The sequence below is a fragment of the Cajanus cajan genome, chromosome 3, assembly GCF_000230855.2.
Source record: "Cajanus cajan strain Asha chromosome 3, NIPB_CcT2T_4, whole genome shotgun sequence".
Lineage (NCBI taxonomy): Eukaryota > Viridiplantae > Streptophyta > Magnoliopsida > Fabales > Fabaceae > Cajanus > Cajanus cajan.
The window spans coordinates 281,925-298,699 of record NC_138519.1 but is presented as its reverse complement, the minus strand read 5'-3'; the positions used below and the strand labels follow the sequence as shown (position 1 = coordinate 298,699).

The 16,775-nt window shown below is 37.4% G+C and overlaps 2 protein-coding genes across 2 annotated transcripts; one reads left to right on the top strand and one right to left on the bottom strand.

Annotated features, from left to right (window-relative positions):
- Positions 1 to 1,201: 1,201 nt before the first annotated feature.
- On the bottom strand, positions 1,202 to 6,526 carry LOC145955940 (uncharacterized). Its single transcript, XM_083071488.1, has one exon. The coding sequence runs from the start codon at positions 6,524 to 6,526 to the stop codon at positions 1,202 to 1,204; it is 5,325 nt and encodes a 1,774-aa protein (XP_082927614.1).
- A 2,156-nt stretch (positions 6,527 to 8,682) lies between these two features.
- Positions 8,683 to 13,931, top strand: LOC109805006 (peptidyl-prolyl cis-trans isomerase FKBP62). The gene is made up of 13 exons (XM_020366931.3): positions 8,683 to 9,008; positions 9,741 to 9,827; positions 10,177 to 10,437; positions 10,528 to 10,602; positions 10,682 to 10,762; positions 10,912 to 11,106; positions 11,208 to 11,300; positions 11,394 to 11,569; positions 12,094 to 12,216; positions 12,310 to 12,456; positions 12,545 to 12,672; positions 13,069 to 13,189; positions 13,709 to 13,931. Exons 1-13 carry the CDS (start codon positions 8,816 to 8,818, stop codon positions 13,757 to 13,759), a joined length of 1,731 nt encoding a protein of 576 aa, XP_020222520.1. The 5' UTR covers positions 8,683 to 8,815; the 3' UTR covers positions 13,760 to 13,931.
- The last annotated feature ends 2,844 nt before the right edge of the window (positions 13,932 to 16,775 follow it).

Genomic DNA, 16,775 nt, shown 5'->3' with positions numbered 1-16,775 from the left:
CTTTGAGCAATACCGAACGGGTTCGTTCGGAATTGCTTGCTTTTTGAGCAAAACCGAACGGGTTCGTTCGGAATTGCTTGCTCTTTGAGCAATACCGAACGGGTTCGTTCGGAATTGCTTGCTCTTTGAGCAATACCGAACAGGTTCGTTCGGAATTGCTTGCTCTTTGAGCAATACCGAACGGGTTCGTTCGGAATTGCCTGCTCTTTGAGCAATACCGAACGGGTTCGTTCGGAATTGCCTGCTCTTTGAGCAATACCGAACGGGTTCGTTCAGAATTTCTTGCTTTTTGAGCAATACCGAACGGGTTCGTTCGGAATTGCTTGCTCTTTGAGCAATACCGAACGGGTTCGTTCGGAATTGCTTGCTCTTTGAGCAATACCGAACGGGTTCGTTCGGAATTTCTTGCTCTTTGAGCAATACCGAACGGGTTCGTTCGGAATTGCTTGCTCTTTGAGCAATACCGAACGGGTTCGTTCGGAATTGCTTGCTCTTTGAGCAATACCGAACGGGTTCGTTCGGAATTTCTTGCTCTTTGAGCAATACCGAACGGGTTCGTTCGGAATTGCTTGCTCTTTGTCGACATATTTTAACAACGGAACCGAAATTTTAAGGCACATCCTTGGCCGAGTTGAACAACTCGGGAGGGAAGCCTGTTGCGAGATTTTTTAAGGCACATCCTTAGCCGAGTTGAACAACTCGGGAGGGAAGCCTGTTGCAAGATTTTTTAAGGCACATCCTTAGCCGAGTTGAACAACTCGGGAGGGAAGCCTGTTGCGAGATTTTTTAAGGCACATCCTTAGCCGAGTTGAACAACTCGGGAGGGAAGCCTGTTGCGAGATTTTTTAAGGCACGTCCTTAGCCGAGTTGAACAACTCGGGAGGGAAGCCTGTTGCGAGATTTTGAGGCACATCCTTGGCCAAGTTGAACAACTCGGGAGGGAAGCCTGTTGCGAGATTTTTTGAGGCACATCCTTGGCCGAGTTGAACAACTCGGGAGGGAAGCCTGTTGCGTTGATTAAGTAACAGAATCGAAAATTGGGCTGTAAGAATGGAAGAACTGCAATGATTTTTATTAACAGGTGCCTCGTTAAAAACCTTATCGGCCAAAACCCCTTTTCACTTTTTTACAAGGGGAGAAAAGACCGAATAAGGAAAAGAGTACACCATCTATGTATACAAGGTCTGATTTACAACAAATATTAACTATAATATGTCTTCAGATGGGATGCATTCCAAGTTCGCGGAATGACCTTGCCTGAAAGCTCTTCCAATTTATATGCACCGTTCTCCAAGCTATGCCGAATCCGAAATGGGCCATCCCAATTAGCAGCCAACTTTCCTTCTCTCGGATTACGCCTCGCCGATCCTTGTGCTCTCCATACTAGATCACCTTCTTTAAAACTTCTTCTGATAAGATTGGAATTAAATCTGTGAGCCATCCTTTGCTTGCAAGCCTCAGCCGTGATTTCTGCTTTGAGACGAACCTCGTCCGCCATATCCACTTCAGCTTGGAGAGACATATCATTGGTATTTTCATCAAAATGCATTCTCCGAAAAGAAGGTTCTCCAACCTCCACAGGTATCATAGCTTCGGTGCCATATGTCAGTCGAAAGGGTGTTTCTTTAGTCGTGGATTGGGGCGTGCACCGGTAAGCCCATAGAACTTCCAACAATTCCTCCGCCCAAGCTCTTTTAGCGTCTCCCAACCGTCTCTTCAGTTCGCCAAGTATGACTTTGTTTGCTGCTTCGGCTTGCCCATTGGCTTGTGGATGTTCAACAGAGGTAAATCTGTGCTTGATACCGAGATCTTGTATGAACCGATTGAGTTTCTGATCGGTGAACTGCAGACCATTATCGGTAACAAGTGCATATGGAATGCCGAAGCGAGTAATGATGTTTTTCCATAAGAATTTTTGGACATTGGCAGCTGTGATACTTGCAAGCGGCTCGGCTTCAACCCATTTTGTGAAGTAATCCACAGCTACCAGTAGAAACTTGCACTGTCCTTTGGCTATCGGGAAGGGGCCTAGAATGTCCATACCCCACATCGCGAATGGCCACGGCGAACTTATGCCGTGCAGTTCTTCGGCCGAAGCGTGGATAAGGTTACCATGTCGCTGACATGACACACAATGCTTCACAAAGTTTAGACAGTCGTCCTTGAGAGTAGGCCAGTAGTATCCGGCTCGTAGCACTTTCGTTGCTAAAGTCCGTCCCCCCGAATGAAAACCACATATCCCTTCATGCATTTCTCTCAAAATGTAGCTAGCTTGTGCCTCATCAACACATTTCAACAATGGAGTCGAGAATCCTCTCCTATACAAATCTCCTCCAACAATAACATATCTAGCGGCCTGCGTTCGGAGCTTTTTAGCCGCTGTTGGGTCCGATGGTAGTGTGCCCTGCTCAAGATAATCCATTATCTCGGTGATCCACGTACGAACGGACCGCTCCACTGCCAAACATTCGGCGGCTACCACACTTGGCGATTCGAGGTCCAAGTGAAGTGTGGTTCGTAGTTGTCCAGGCTTTCTGGTGCTGCTTGCCAACCGAGCCAATTGGTCCGCTCTCGTATTGTGTTCCCTTGGTGTGTGTTTTACTTGAACTTCTTCAAACGTATCGCGCATTTTTTGGAATAAATGATAATATTTCAACAAGTTTGCATCTTTTACCTGAAAATTATCATTCACTTGTTCGGCTACGACCTTTGAATCGGTCCAGCACTCCAGCCGGTTGACACCAATTTCTTGCGCGAGTCTTAAGCCAGCCAATAACGCTTCATACTCGGCCTGATTATTTGAAGCTTTGAACGCAAACCGTAAGGACTGTTCTATGATTAATCCTGTTGGTCCCTCCAAAATTATACCTGCCCCACTCCCTTGATTGTTTGAGGAACCATCCACGTGTATCGTCCATACAGTATTAACAAAATATCCTTTCGGTTGCAATTCATCAACGAAGTCCACCAAGCATTGGGACCGGATGGGTCCCCTAGGTTGAAAACAAATATCAAACTCCGATAACTCAATTGACCAAGCCATCATCCTTCCTGCTAACTCGGGTTTGCGTAACACTTTGGCTATCGGGCAATCAGTTCGAACAATAATCTGATGACTCTGAAAATATTGCCGAAGGCGCCGAGCAGTGTGAACAAGCCCGAGTGCCACTTTTTCCAAGAGCTGGTACCTTGTTTCGGCTTCCTGTAACATACGACTGATGAAATAAATGGGTTGTTGTCCCTCTTTTTCTTGAATTAAAACCGTACTTATTGTGTCATTCGAAACACACAAGTAGACCACAATTGGTACTGCCGGGTCGGGCTTAGAAAGGATAGGTGGAGAACCAAGACGTTCTTTTAAAGTCTGAAAAGACTTCTCACATTCGGCAGACCATTCAAACTTGTTCGCTTTTCTCAGTAATTTTACCATAGGTTTGGTTACTTCAGCCAAACACGGGAGGAATCTTGACAACGCTGTAAGCCGACCTGCTAACTGCTGAACTTGCTTAAGATTCTTAGGGCTGATCATTTTGACGATTGCCATACACTTATCGGGATTAGCTTCAATCCCCCTAACCGAAAGCATGAAGCCAAGGAATTTTCCTCCTGATACTCCAAACACACACTTCTCCGGATTAAGCCTCATATCATACTTGCGCAACTGTTTGAATATTTCAGAAAGATCCATTGCATGCTGATCAACATTTCTGGATTTTACCACCATATCATCCACATATACCTCCATGTTCTTGCCTATCTGATGTTGAAAAACTTTATTCATTAACCTTTGGTACGTTGCTCCAGCGTTTTTCAACCCAAACGGCATTACCCGATAGCAGTAATTAGCCGAATCGGTAATGAAGGCCGTATTTTCCTCATCCCGAGCATGCATGGGAATTTGATTGTATCCCGAATAAGCATCCAGGAATGTCAACATTTCATGTCCCGAGGCTCCATCGACTAATCGATCTATGTTTGGAAGTGGATAGGCATCCTTAGGGCATGCCTTGTTGAGGCTTGTATAATCTGTGCACATTCTCCACTTTCCATTTGACTTTTTTACCATGACCACATTCGCCAACCAAGTGGTGTAATGAACCTCTCGAATGAATCCGGCATCAAGCAATTTGGCAACCTCTGTTTCAACTGCCAGCTTTCTTTCGGTCCCCATTTTTCTCTTGCGCTGCGCGATTGGTTTTGCTTCGGCACAAACTGAAAGCTTATGACACATGACTTTTGGATCCACTCCTGGCATATCGGAGGGTGTCCATGCGAAGAGATCTCTGTTCTTCTTTATAACCTGACATAAGGCCGAGTGGTCATCTTTAGAGATTTCGGCACCGATGTACGTGACCTGCTCGGGACGTGAGCCTATCTGAAACGGCACTTTAGACTCAATTGGTTCCACCCTTTCTTCATTATTCATTCTTGGATCAAGATCCAACACAGCCTCCTCTACTAGTGCCGAAACGTTCACAGCATGAATTTTGTTGGATTTGGATTTTCTTTCCTCCCTCGGCTCAACACGCAAACTAGCGTAATAACATTCCCTAGCAGCCTTTTGATCGGCGTGAATTGTAATGATATTTCCTCTGTCTGACGGGAACTTCATTGCCAAATGTGGCGTTGAAACAATAGCTCCTAATGCATTTAGGGATGGTCTACCGAGTAGGATATTATACGAGGTATTAGCTTCAACGACAATGTACTTTACTTGGATCTCTCTGCTCTCCTTTTCGTCGAAACAAAACCTTGTAAAAAGTTTTATGTATCCCTTGGTGCTGACTCTCTCTCCTGCAAAGCCAACCAACGGATCGTCATAAGGAAGCAACTCTTTTTCCGAGATACCCAACTGTTGGAATGTGCTCCAATATAGTATGTCCGCCGAACTGCCCTGATCAATCAGTGTTTTCTTGACAATGCAGTTGTGAATCTCAACACTAATGACCATCGGATCGTCTTGTTCTGGGTCAATACCCTTGAAGTCTGCATCTGTGAAGGTTATTGTTGGTAATCGCCGAGACGACTGTCGGTGAACAGCGTTAACCGACCGGATAGCTCGGAGATGTCTCTTTTGGGCCGAAGAAGTTGTGCCCCCACCTGCAAAGCCACCAGCAATGGTATTGATAATCCTTCGATGCGAGGGTGCCGAATCATCTTTTCTTTCACGTGACCTGCTTCTCTCGCGCCGACCTCTATCAGAATTTTTATCAGAACGGTCTTGCCTGTGCCGATCCTGATACCTGGGTTGGTATGAACGATTTTGAGACGAACCAGACCGGTCCACAAAATTGTGCAGTTTCCCTTGCTTAATCAGGTCTTCGATCTTGTCTTTGAGGGCCGCGCATTCATCAGTTGAATGTCCCCGATTCCTATGATACCGACAAGATTTGCTAGTATCTGCTCTTGGCGGAGTAGATGCTCTCTTCGGGATCGTTAACACTTCAGATGCCAAAGCCTGTTCGAGGACCGCCGCGCGATTGGCATTAAGGGGAGTATACTGAGTATACTTCGGTCCACGAATAGGCCTCTCCCGAAGGGATATTTCTTTGCCTCGCCCCCTGTATGATGGTTCAACTGGTTTCTCGGATTTAGTGGACTGCTCGGCTCGGGCCTGATTTCTAAATTCTGCCAACTCCTCCATCTGCATGTACTTATCTGCCCTCCTACGTAAGTCATTCATGTCCGAAGGAGGCTTTTTACAAATGTTGTTGACGAATGGGCCTGGTTTTAAAGCCGTTGTGAGATGATGCAGCGCCACAGCTGGGTTGAGATCTCTGATCTCCAAAGTAGCCTTGTTAAACCGATCCATAAACTCCCGAAGAGACTCTTTTTTATCCTGCCTAAGACTAACCAAAGATAAAGATGTTAGACTGTGAGGGCGACTTGTCGCAAATTGGATAGTGAACTGGGATGATAATGTATTAAAGGAATCGATTGAGTTAGGTGGGAGACGAGTGAACCAGCTGAGAGCTCTGCCTTTGAGGGACGTAGGAAAAATCCGACACAATGCAGCGTCATCGGTCGTACTCAGAGTTACCTGTGTCAGAAAAACATCTAAATGTTCATCAGGATCAGTGGTACCATCATACTTGTCAATAGGTAAAGCCTTCCAGTTGTCCATCAGGGGGAGTTGCATAATGGAGGGAGTAAACGGATGTCGGTGTGATCCGATAGTGGTTACATCTGCAGGACGAACTACAGTAGGTAAGGCCGAAGGGAATCTCTCAGGGGCTACTGCTGAAGCGTGGGGGACCGATGTATGGACCGCATGAGATTGGTATGACCCCTGAGTTTGTGTGTTGGTGGCATGAGTAGGCTTCCAAGAAGTATCCTGACTTCTCAGCGCTTCATTCTCAGCCCTCAAGGCTGAAAGCTCCCTTGCATCTTTTTCTCTTTGTTGTTTCATCAATTCCATTTCTCGCTTGAGTAGTCGTACTGTTTCGGTGAGATCTGTTTCATCCACCATCTCCACATGTTCTTCAGTAGGGCGGTCTTGCGTGTTCGTTCTCCTAGTTATCGGCATCGTTCTTCTTAGCCAACTTTCAACCACTTTCGTTCGGCCTCACGGTGGGCGCCAAATGTACCTGTCTGGAGGATACACCAAATCTTCTCGTACTCTGAAGGCCGAACGAGTGGTCCGATCCAATGCGAGTGAGGGGTTGGTACCTGCAAAAGGCACTCCAACGCTCAAGTCAGGACAAGCACCAATATCGAGGGTAATTAATGAACAGTGACGTTACCTTTTGACCTGAGCTATTTATACTGACATTTATGGGCCCTGGACCCCATGGGCCCTGCAACGTATTTACCGTACCAGGTAATACATCTTAATCATCTGATTAACCCCTAATCACGGGTTAAGAGCAATGAGTAATGATAGTTCGGTCCTGGTGGCCGATTGCCGTTCGGCCACCAAGTACTGCCATTCGGCGGCCGACCGGCGGTGGCCGAACGCCCCTACCCGTACAATAACCATAAAAAATATCCCAAAAGGTGTCTTTAAATACAAAACACCATATTTCACTACTTCAAATAAAACACCCTTCCAAATTAAACCAAGTTGTTACAAATTACATACATTAAAACCAAATTCAACAACAACAAAAAAAAAAACAATTATCAACAACTTCATCCACCATCTTATTGACTTCAAAGAACTCTGAAGATTGTTCATCTTTCTCCTCTGCCTAGCTATCAACAAATCGCTTTCATCCACATATTCCTCTAAAGACCACTTAAAAAAGTTGCATCCTTGTTGTTCAGCATCACCAAACTACAAATTTTTTAAACCAAAGAAACAAAACCACAAAATCAGCAATTAGGCCTAAATTAATTTAATTAATTTACATTACATACCTTGTAATTTGGACAACCCCAGAATCTTTTACCAGCATTGGCAGATGTCATTGCTGTTCGCAACACAGCAACCTCCCCGCAATAGCAATAGGGAAAAAAATACCTACTACCATGACTTTCAAACCCACTTGAATTCGTGGAGTTCATTGGGCGTGAATTCGCAGACATCCGGGACGTTTGCATTCTTCAACAGTAAACCCTAACTTCAAATCCTGCAAATGATAAGATGTGGACAACAAAAACTAATTTATCAACAAGAAGAAGAAGAACAACAACAACAACAAGAAGAACAAGAACAGAAGAAGAAGAACAGGGGGCGGACAAAGGAACCTTAAATGAGAATAATGAACACATACCCATCTACAGAAACATAAACAAGAACCAAAACAAAAAGGCATCCACGTCCCAATCCACGTTGGAATCCGCCTGCCCATTATCAATCCACGTCAGCACCAACTCGCGTCCACATCCTCAAGAATTAACACCGTTAAAGAAATTTGGACGGAAGGACCACATTGAAACCAATTAATTTATTAGGGAATTGAAACCAATTAATTAGTTTAGGACCAAATTGAAACCTAAAATAAAAGTGAGACTAAATTGAAACAAACAATTATTATAAGGGACCAAATTAAATTTTTAACCATAAATTAATGTTATTGTTTTAAAAAAAGGCAGTTGTTTTATTTTTTTTTTAAAAGAAGACAATTATTTTTAAATAGGACAATTATTATATATATATATATATATATTCTATTATATCCTTAAATATAAATAAAAAATATAACATAAGAGTATAATCATATTTACAAATAGACAAAAAATATTTTTTATATATATTACTAACGTGAAAAAGATATTTCATATTTCTCTGTAATTTTAAAATATAAAATAAAAATCAGTCAATAACAATCTAAAAAATAAAATAAAATAAAAATAAATTATTAATAATATGATCAATTTTTAAATAATTATTATTATATGACTAGTTTTTGAACGATTTAAAAGGTAAAAAAATAAAACAAATAAAAAATAAATAAAAATGGTGAGAAAACAAGAGTAATTGAAATAGTTATAAAGATAAAAATTGTCAAAGTTATATGGAGGCAAAATAGAGTAATTTATATTTTTTTCTTCAAACTATTCCTAATTGTTAAATAATTTTGTAGTTTTATTTCATTATTTATTTTTATTATTATTATTATTATTATTTACCTCTTTCATACCGGTATATATAAAAAAGGAAAGAAAAAAAGAAGTCGCAATTAGGTGAATCTGGAAGCATCCTTACCCTGGATTCTCGAAATTACCCTGGAACTCTCTGGAACCTCTTCCCTAGTTCTTTCCCCTTTTAAACCCTCTCTCTCCACTTCGACCTTCTCCGCTTCATTTCCTTCTTCTCTGAACTCCAACGCACAAAGTCCCTACACAAGCCTTCTCTCTTCCACATTTCGACATGGACGAGGATTTCGACCTGCCGGCGCCGGAACCCATGAACGAGGACTTCGACTTTGCCGGCGCCGGTGACGGAGACAACCCCGTCTTCAAGGTCGGCGAGGAGAAGGAGATTGGAAAACAGGGCCTTAAGAAGAAACTCCTCAAAGAAGGTCAAGGATGGGATACCCCTGAAGCTGGTGATGAAGTTCAAGGTACCTCTCTCTCTCTCTCATCTCATTTACATTTACATTTCTATCTTTGTTACTATGATCGAGTAAATGCTGCCAACTACCAACACTCTCTTACTCTCTAGAGTGTAGTCTCTATGTTATACATCCATTTATATTTACATGTTAGCAACACCCTTTTAGTTATTTTTCACAAGAGATACTAATCAGAATTCGTAATCAGTGATGAATTTATCGATTTATGCTGTGATTTGTGATTGGTCTGGCCAATTTTTATATTGCCACTACGGAGCTATTAAACTCTTATCGTAATTGTTATGCATCGGCTGAAGTTTATGGATAATTACGATATGTATTGAATTTTACTCGAAATTTTATGCTTTTTAGTAAGTTTTAGTTTGATTTTATGAAGAACTGTGGTAGAGAGCGTGTTACATGGCATTCTTCTTAGTTAGTTTGTTTGGTTTTGTTGTATTTTTAATTTCTTTTCATTTCCATTTCTATTTTGGTTATATCTCTATGATAGGGTTGAGAAATGCTAAATTGGCTGAATTTTATCTGGAATTCCAATATTTAATGTACTTTACTTGTTATTTTCTGATTTTTAGAAGTTGTAATTTAAGGTAGTGTGTCTTACTTATTATAAAGATTGTGTTAGAATGTGTGTAACCTGGCTGAGTTTGTTCTAATTTATTGTTTGGTTTTGTTTTGCTATATTTTTCTTAACGATTTATTTAATTATTTATTTTTTTGTAGTTCACTATACTGGGACGTTGCTTGATGGAACCAAGTTTGATTCCAGCAGAGACAGGGGAACTCCATTCAGTTTCACGCTTGGACAAGGTGAGTCTCTCTCTCTCTCTCTCTGTGCTAAGAGTTGTGGGTGTTGTGATTGAACGTGGTGGAATTTGAAATTGTGTGTGCGGTTGATTATGAAGTAGATTTCATCATAAGCACTTCAATATGTGCGAAATGACAAGGTGTTTTTAAACAGAGGTTGTGTTTGCTATGGTCAACTTTTGAAATTTTTGTTCGGTGGAAACTCATGATTTGGGCGTTTTAATGAAGACTTGAATGAGGTTTTTCACGTGTTGATTTACTTATTATTTGGGGGAATAAGGTATATTTTTTTTTTTTATTGAAAATTTGGAATAGTATTATGTTTGATATCAGTGGTGCCTTGGAAATGCAGGGCAAGTTATTAAAGGATGGGATCAAGGTATTATAACAATGAAGAAAGGTGAGAATGCCCTTTTCACCATCCCAGCTGAGCTAGCTTATGGTGAATCTGGTTCTCCTCCAACGATTCCTCCCAATGCAACTCTTCAATTTGACGTGGAGCTACTGTCTTGGACTAGTGTAAAAGACATATGCAAGGATGGTGGTTTATTTAAGAAGATACTTACTGAGGGAGATAAATGGGAGAATCCCAAGGATCCTGATGAAGTATTAGGTATACTTGTTTGTTAAAGACTTCATTTTCTATTTGAGTGCGGTGTTATTTAACTTAGTTTAATTATTAAATACACTGTTGGTGCTGCAGTGAAGTATGAAGCACATCTTGAAGATGGAACTCTTGTGGCAAAATCTGATGGAGTGGAATTCACAGTTAATGAAGGTCAGTGCCTACCAATTTGGTTACTTCATATTAAATTTTGCTTTGGTATAATTGCACCTTAACGTTTGCTGTATTGCAGGTCACTTTTGTCCTGCGTTGTCAAAGGCTGTTAAAACCATGAAGAAGGGAGAGAAGGTGATTCTGACTGTGAAGCCACAATGTAAGTTGTCTACAGAATGATTTGGTAACTGATGGTATACCTTTTTTTTTAACTGAAAAGGGATATGATCATATGACTACTATTCTTAATATTATATTCATTTACTTCTTAAGTTCATAGTTTTATGCATTTTTTTAATTTGTTTATAGATGGGTTTGGTGAGAAAGGTAAGCCAGCACATGGTGACAAAGGTGCAGTTCCACCAAATGCAACATTGCACATTACTCTCGAGTTAGTTTCTTGGAAGACTGTGTCAGAAGTAACTGATGACAAGAAGGTCATTAAGAAGATCCTCAAGGAAGGGGAAGGATATGAGCGTCCAAATGAGGGAGCCGTTGTGAGATGTAAATGCTAGTTAATATTTGAATGTGAATGATGATCTTTTCATTGTTTATGGATTTAAGCTTCTGATGTGTTACCTTTTTTTTTTTAAAAATTGTTGTAGTGAAAGTAATTGGAAAGCTGCAAGATGGTACTTTATTTTTGAAGAAAGGCCATGACGATGAAGGGGAGCTGTTTGAATTCAAAACAGATGAGGGTAACATGAAATGTCTTGATTTTGCTTTCCACTTCCCTCAAATTTTTATTTTTGCAAATGCTAACTAACGTGAGAACTTGATGGATTGGGCAGAGCAAGTAATTGATGGGCTTGATAGAGCTGTGTTGACTATGAAGAAGGGTGAGGTAGCGTTGCTGACTGTTGCCCCTGAATATGCTTTTGGTTCATCAGAGTCTCAGCAGGAACTGGCTGTGATCCCGCCTAACTCCACTTTGTATTATGAGGTTGAGTTGGTATCATTTGTGAAGGTAAGTTAAGAACCGAGCAATGATATACATTTTTGCATTGAACTTGTATCTTTGAATGTTGATGAAAGAAATCGATATTGGAAAGGAATGCTAGCTACCATGCAGTTGTAATTAAACTAAATGAACTTGTATCTTTATACTTTGATGAAAGAAATTGATATTGGAAAGGAATGCTAGCCACCATGCAGTTGTAATTAAACTAAATTAACTTGTATCTTTAAACTTTGATGAAAGAAATTGATATAGGAAAGGAATGCTAGCCACCATGCAGTTGCAATTAAACTAAATTCACAAGGTTAAGGTAATGATTAAGAAACAAAAGCACTATAATTGTGCTTTGTTTTTCTTTTCGCTTGCACGATCCAATTTTGTGTGTTTTTCTAGTGTTGTGCCTGTTTTTTTTCCTATATATTAATTGTTTCCTGTATATAACTGAATTGTCATCCAGCCCTATCAATAGGAGTTTCAAAAGTTCATTAAATTTTTCTACCAATGAATAATTAATTATTTTTGCCTACTCTTAGGAGAAGGAATCCTGGGATATGAACACACAAGAGAAGATTGAAGCTGCTGGTAAGAAGAAAGAAGAAGGGAATGCACTATTTAAAGCTGGTAAATATACAAGATCTTCTAAAAGATATGAGAAGGTAATTAAAAATAAATTAAATATTCATTCACTATTTACTCTCTTTCATTTCAATGCATCTTTTGAGACATTTTTTTTACTGAAACCTTATCAGGCTGTAAAGTTCATAGAGTATGATACCTCCTTCAGCGAAGAGGAGAAAAAGAGCTCCAAGGCATTGAAGGTTGCCTGTAATCTAAACAATGCAGCATGCAAGTTGAAGTTAAAAGATTACAAACAAGCGGAGAAATTGTGCACAAAGGTGTGACTGCTGTAACCCTTGATAGTTATAGAAAAATCAGTTCACGTGTTTACAAATGGGAAAACTGATTTTTGATGTGGACAAGCAGGTATTGGATCTTGAGAGTACTAACGTGAAGGCTCTCTATAGAAGGGCCCAGGCATATATCCAGTTGGCTGACTTAGATTTGGCTGAATTTGATATCAAGAAGGCTCTTGAGATTGACCCTAACAACAGGTAGATAAATTGATTCATTTAATTGAAATACACTGATAGGTATAATTAATATTTGTTATCTTTTGTAATAATTATTTTAAAATACTTTAGACAAATTTGCCATATTATATCTGATCTATCCATAATATCATGAAAAATGGATACCAATTAAATCATATCTATAGTGGTTTATACTATCAGTAAGAATCTTTATACTAAATGCGTGTTAAACTTAAACTCTATATTGAGTGAATTACTATTGTTGGATTGGATATTGGATATTATAAAACGATAGTTTCTTAATATGGTTTAAAACTTGAATACCATTTATTTGCAATTTGGATGATATTTCATTTTTATCTCCTGATATTTTTGTTGTAAAGCCACCGATTTATTTGCTTTTGATATATGTACCAGAGATATCAAGCTTGAGTACAAGACTTTGAAGGAAAAGATGAAGGAGTATAACAAAAAAGAGGCAAAATTTTATGGAAATATGTTCAACAAACTGCATAAGCTAGATTCTCTTGACAGTAATGTGAGTATTCAGTCTCTGTAGTTTCTCTTAATATGTATGTATGCATTCTCTTGTATTTCATTTCTAGTCTAGAAAGGGTGATGTTTGAATTATAATCTTTCCAAGCTACCAATGTGATGACATCAAATTTTGATCTCAAGCACATAAACATACCTCGTTTAAAAAAACAAGAAAGTTAAAAAATTTCTATGTATAATGTTATATTTAATTTTAATTGACACTATTGCTAAAAAGTGAAAATAAAAAATGTTGTTCGTGAGGGATAATATTTTGAACATAATATTTAGTGTTTTATGTTCTGTACACTTTTTTGAATAATGGTTAGATTCGCGACTGTTGTGTTGTATGTTTTTTTTTCTTCATACATATGTTTGACGGTGCCAGTTAAATTTTCTATCCGAATTATAAAACTGTATATCTAAGAGTGTAACATTGTTCAAGGGTGTGGTTAGTGAGATAAAGTTTTTTGTTTTTGTTTATGCTGTGATTTTTGATGCACCTTGTTTGTTTAACATGCAGAAACCAGCGTCCAAGGATGCCCAACCCATGAATATCGACAGCAAGGCATAAACACTATGGAAATTCATCTAATTTCTAGGGTCTGCGTTCTTATTATTTGTGGACATTTGGAAATTATGATGGATTGCGGAATGTGAACGGGGATAAATTTTGTTTGTTATTGTTAAGGACAATTTTATATTAGTGATGTGTTTCTTTTTTTAATATATATTTGTTTGATGCATCTTAGCGGTAAGGTTACATTCTTGATTTGATTATAATGCCGTCCCTTCTTGAAAGTTTATGATAGTGGTGTGCAAAAAATTTAAATTGAACTGAATCGATCTATAATCGATCTAACCCATATTAAAAAATATGATCCATTTAAAAAAAAATCTAAATCGAATCATTTTATAAAATTGATTTAGTTATCTGATCTATTTTTATAAAATGAATAGGTTTGGTTTTGTAACGTCTAAAAAAGTTTTGTAACGGCTAAAAATTATATATTTGCATATAACTTATATATATATATATATATATTGTTTTGGATTGATAACACAAATAAATAATAGAAGGAAATTTTTAAATTCACATACACTTAGTTAGCTTATAAGGTCTGAAAATATTTGCAAAAATATATACATAATTTTAAACTACTCAAATTTTACATTATTATCTTCAATATTCACATACATCTCATTTTATTATTATGAGAGTACATACTTTACATATAGTTCTTTATATTTGTATTATATTAAAAAAATATTTATAATAATGTACATTCTTATAATCTATCTATTTCTTATTTCTTACACTATTTATATGATATTTACATATCCGGTTGATATAAATTTACTATAGGGTTGACATGATTGGTTGGAGGAAGATAAAAAGTGACTACTATCTGGTCGTCTATAACTACGGGATGTTGTTGTGTTGGTGAAAAATAAAAAGATGACAATCCTATTCCTTGAAATGTTACTGCGTTGGCAGCCGGGTCTATAGCCCAACTAGTGTCTGGGAAGACTGCAGTGATAACGGTAGTAAAAGGGTCAAGAAGGATTGGTAGATTCATCTATTATAACATATTAAATTTTTCACAAACAAAAAATAAGGAGTGAGAACACTTATTAAATAAATATATTTAATTAAATAAAGAACAAGATTATATATAATAACATAAAAATTAAATAATAAAATTTGAATCGTTTTAATAGTGACTAGTCAGGATAAATGAGCATTATTGTAGTATCAACCAAATGTCAACAGAATATTTTACCATAAATGATTACTCATTTAAATTCCTAAGGTCAAACTTCCAGCTATAAATAATTCAAATTTTATCTTCTATGGCCATAGAGCAATATTTATTTTTAAAACGAGTCAAATGTATTTTAACAACATTATATTATAATCAATTTAAAAATAATAACACTAAATAAATTTGAGAATTTATCATTATTTAATCTTTAATTAAATAACATATACGTAATTAAAATATATTAAGAGCATCAATTAATTAAATAATAATGATAATTATTACAGAATAAATAAACAATATAAAATATGAACATATTAATAATTATTATGAATAACAATAAGCATAGAATAAGCAAATAAATGAGGTTATGGACACCTCACTAGATCGAGAAAATAACATAATTAAATAAACATAAAGATATATAAAATTTAAAGAGATAAAGTTCTCCTCCCCTTACCTCGAGATGCACACTTATCATAAGTTTATTTTCTTACGCAGCGATTTTCTCTATTTTCTCTCGTTCTCTCTTCTCTCTTTTGATTTTATTGCTGTTGCTGCGTGCCTTAATTTACTGTAACGGAAGCCTATTTATAGGGAAGGGAGGCTCACTGAATTCACGGATTTGAGATACAATTTTTATCACGGATTTGAGGTACAATTTTTTTATCCCCGTAATGATTTTTATCACAACTGATCTGTAAATTTTGCCACGATTGCACATTCCCTGCTGTGCCATTTCCACGTAATTGCTTACGTTTAAGCCTCATAAATGCTTTGCCACATTGTACATTCATATTGCTGCACATTTCATATATATATTCATTACACCTGTACCTAAAACTTCATCATACTAAGGATAACGTGCGTACAGGTTTTTATCCCTAGTAATTATCATTTTTTTTATTACACCCATTCGTATTGTTTATCTATATATATCTATATATATATATATAGTTTAATATAATGGTTTACGTTTAAACAATTAAAATTTTAATACTAATAATTAAAATATTCTTCTAAAAGAATTATTAAATATTTCTAAAAGTATAAAAAAAAATTTAAATAATTATATAATTTATAAATTTTATTTCACTAAAAATGTTATAGTAAAATTTATATATATATATATATATATATATATATATATATCCATAAATATAATTATCATAATTAAAAATTTCAATACACTTAATAATAATGTTGTGAATATTGTTATTTAAAAATATTAGGATATTACAATTCTCCCCTACTTGCAGAAATTTCGTCCTCGAAATTTTTATTGCTTGAAACAGATAAGGATAATTTTTCCTAATTTGTTCTTCCAGTTCCCAAGTAGCGTCTCCAGTGTCTTCATTCCAAATGACCTTTACCAATGAAATCTGTTTGCCTCTCAACTGTTTGGTCCTCATGTCTGCGATCTGTACATGCATTGCATCATATGTAAGGTTATCCTTTAATTGTACTGTATCAGGCATTATTACATGAGAAGGGTCAGAAATATATTTTTTTAACTGAGACACATGGAAGACATTATGGAGATTAGAAATAAAAGGAGGTAGAGAAATTTGATAAGCTACAGGACCTATTTTTCTGAGAATTTGATAAGGACCAATAAATCGAGGTGTGAGTTTCTTTGATTTCATTACCCTACCAATTCCAGTTGTTGGTGTAACTTTCAAAAATACATGATCACCTTCCTGAAATTCAAGAGGTCGTCTTCTTTTATCAGCATAACTTTTCTGTCTGCTTTGAGTTGTTCTCAATTTTTCTTGAATCATTTTGATCTTTTCCGTGGTTTGTTGCACCAATTCAGGGCCTAAGATT

Bases quoted from the DNA above. Each gene is read 5' to 3' on its own strand.
- LOC109805006 (XM_020366931.3), top strand. From the start codon at position 8,816: ATGGACGAGGATTTCGACCTGCCGGCGCCGGAACCCATGAACGAGGAC. The intron at 10,763-10,911 runs GTAAGTTGTCTA...ATTTGTTTATAG, and splicing joins TCTGACTGTGAAGCCACAAT to ATGGGTTTGGTGAGAAAGGT. The intron at 12,457-12,544 runs GTGTGACTGCTG...GTGGACAAGCAG, and splicing joins CGGAGAAATTGTGCACAAAG to GTATTGGATCTTGAGAGTAC.
- LOC145955940 (XM_083071488.1), bottom strand. From the start codon at position 6,526: ATGCCGATAACTAGGAGAACGAACACGCAAGACCGCCCTACTGAAGAA.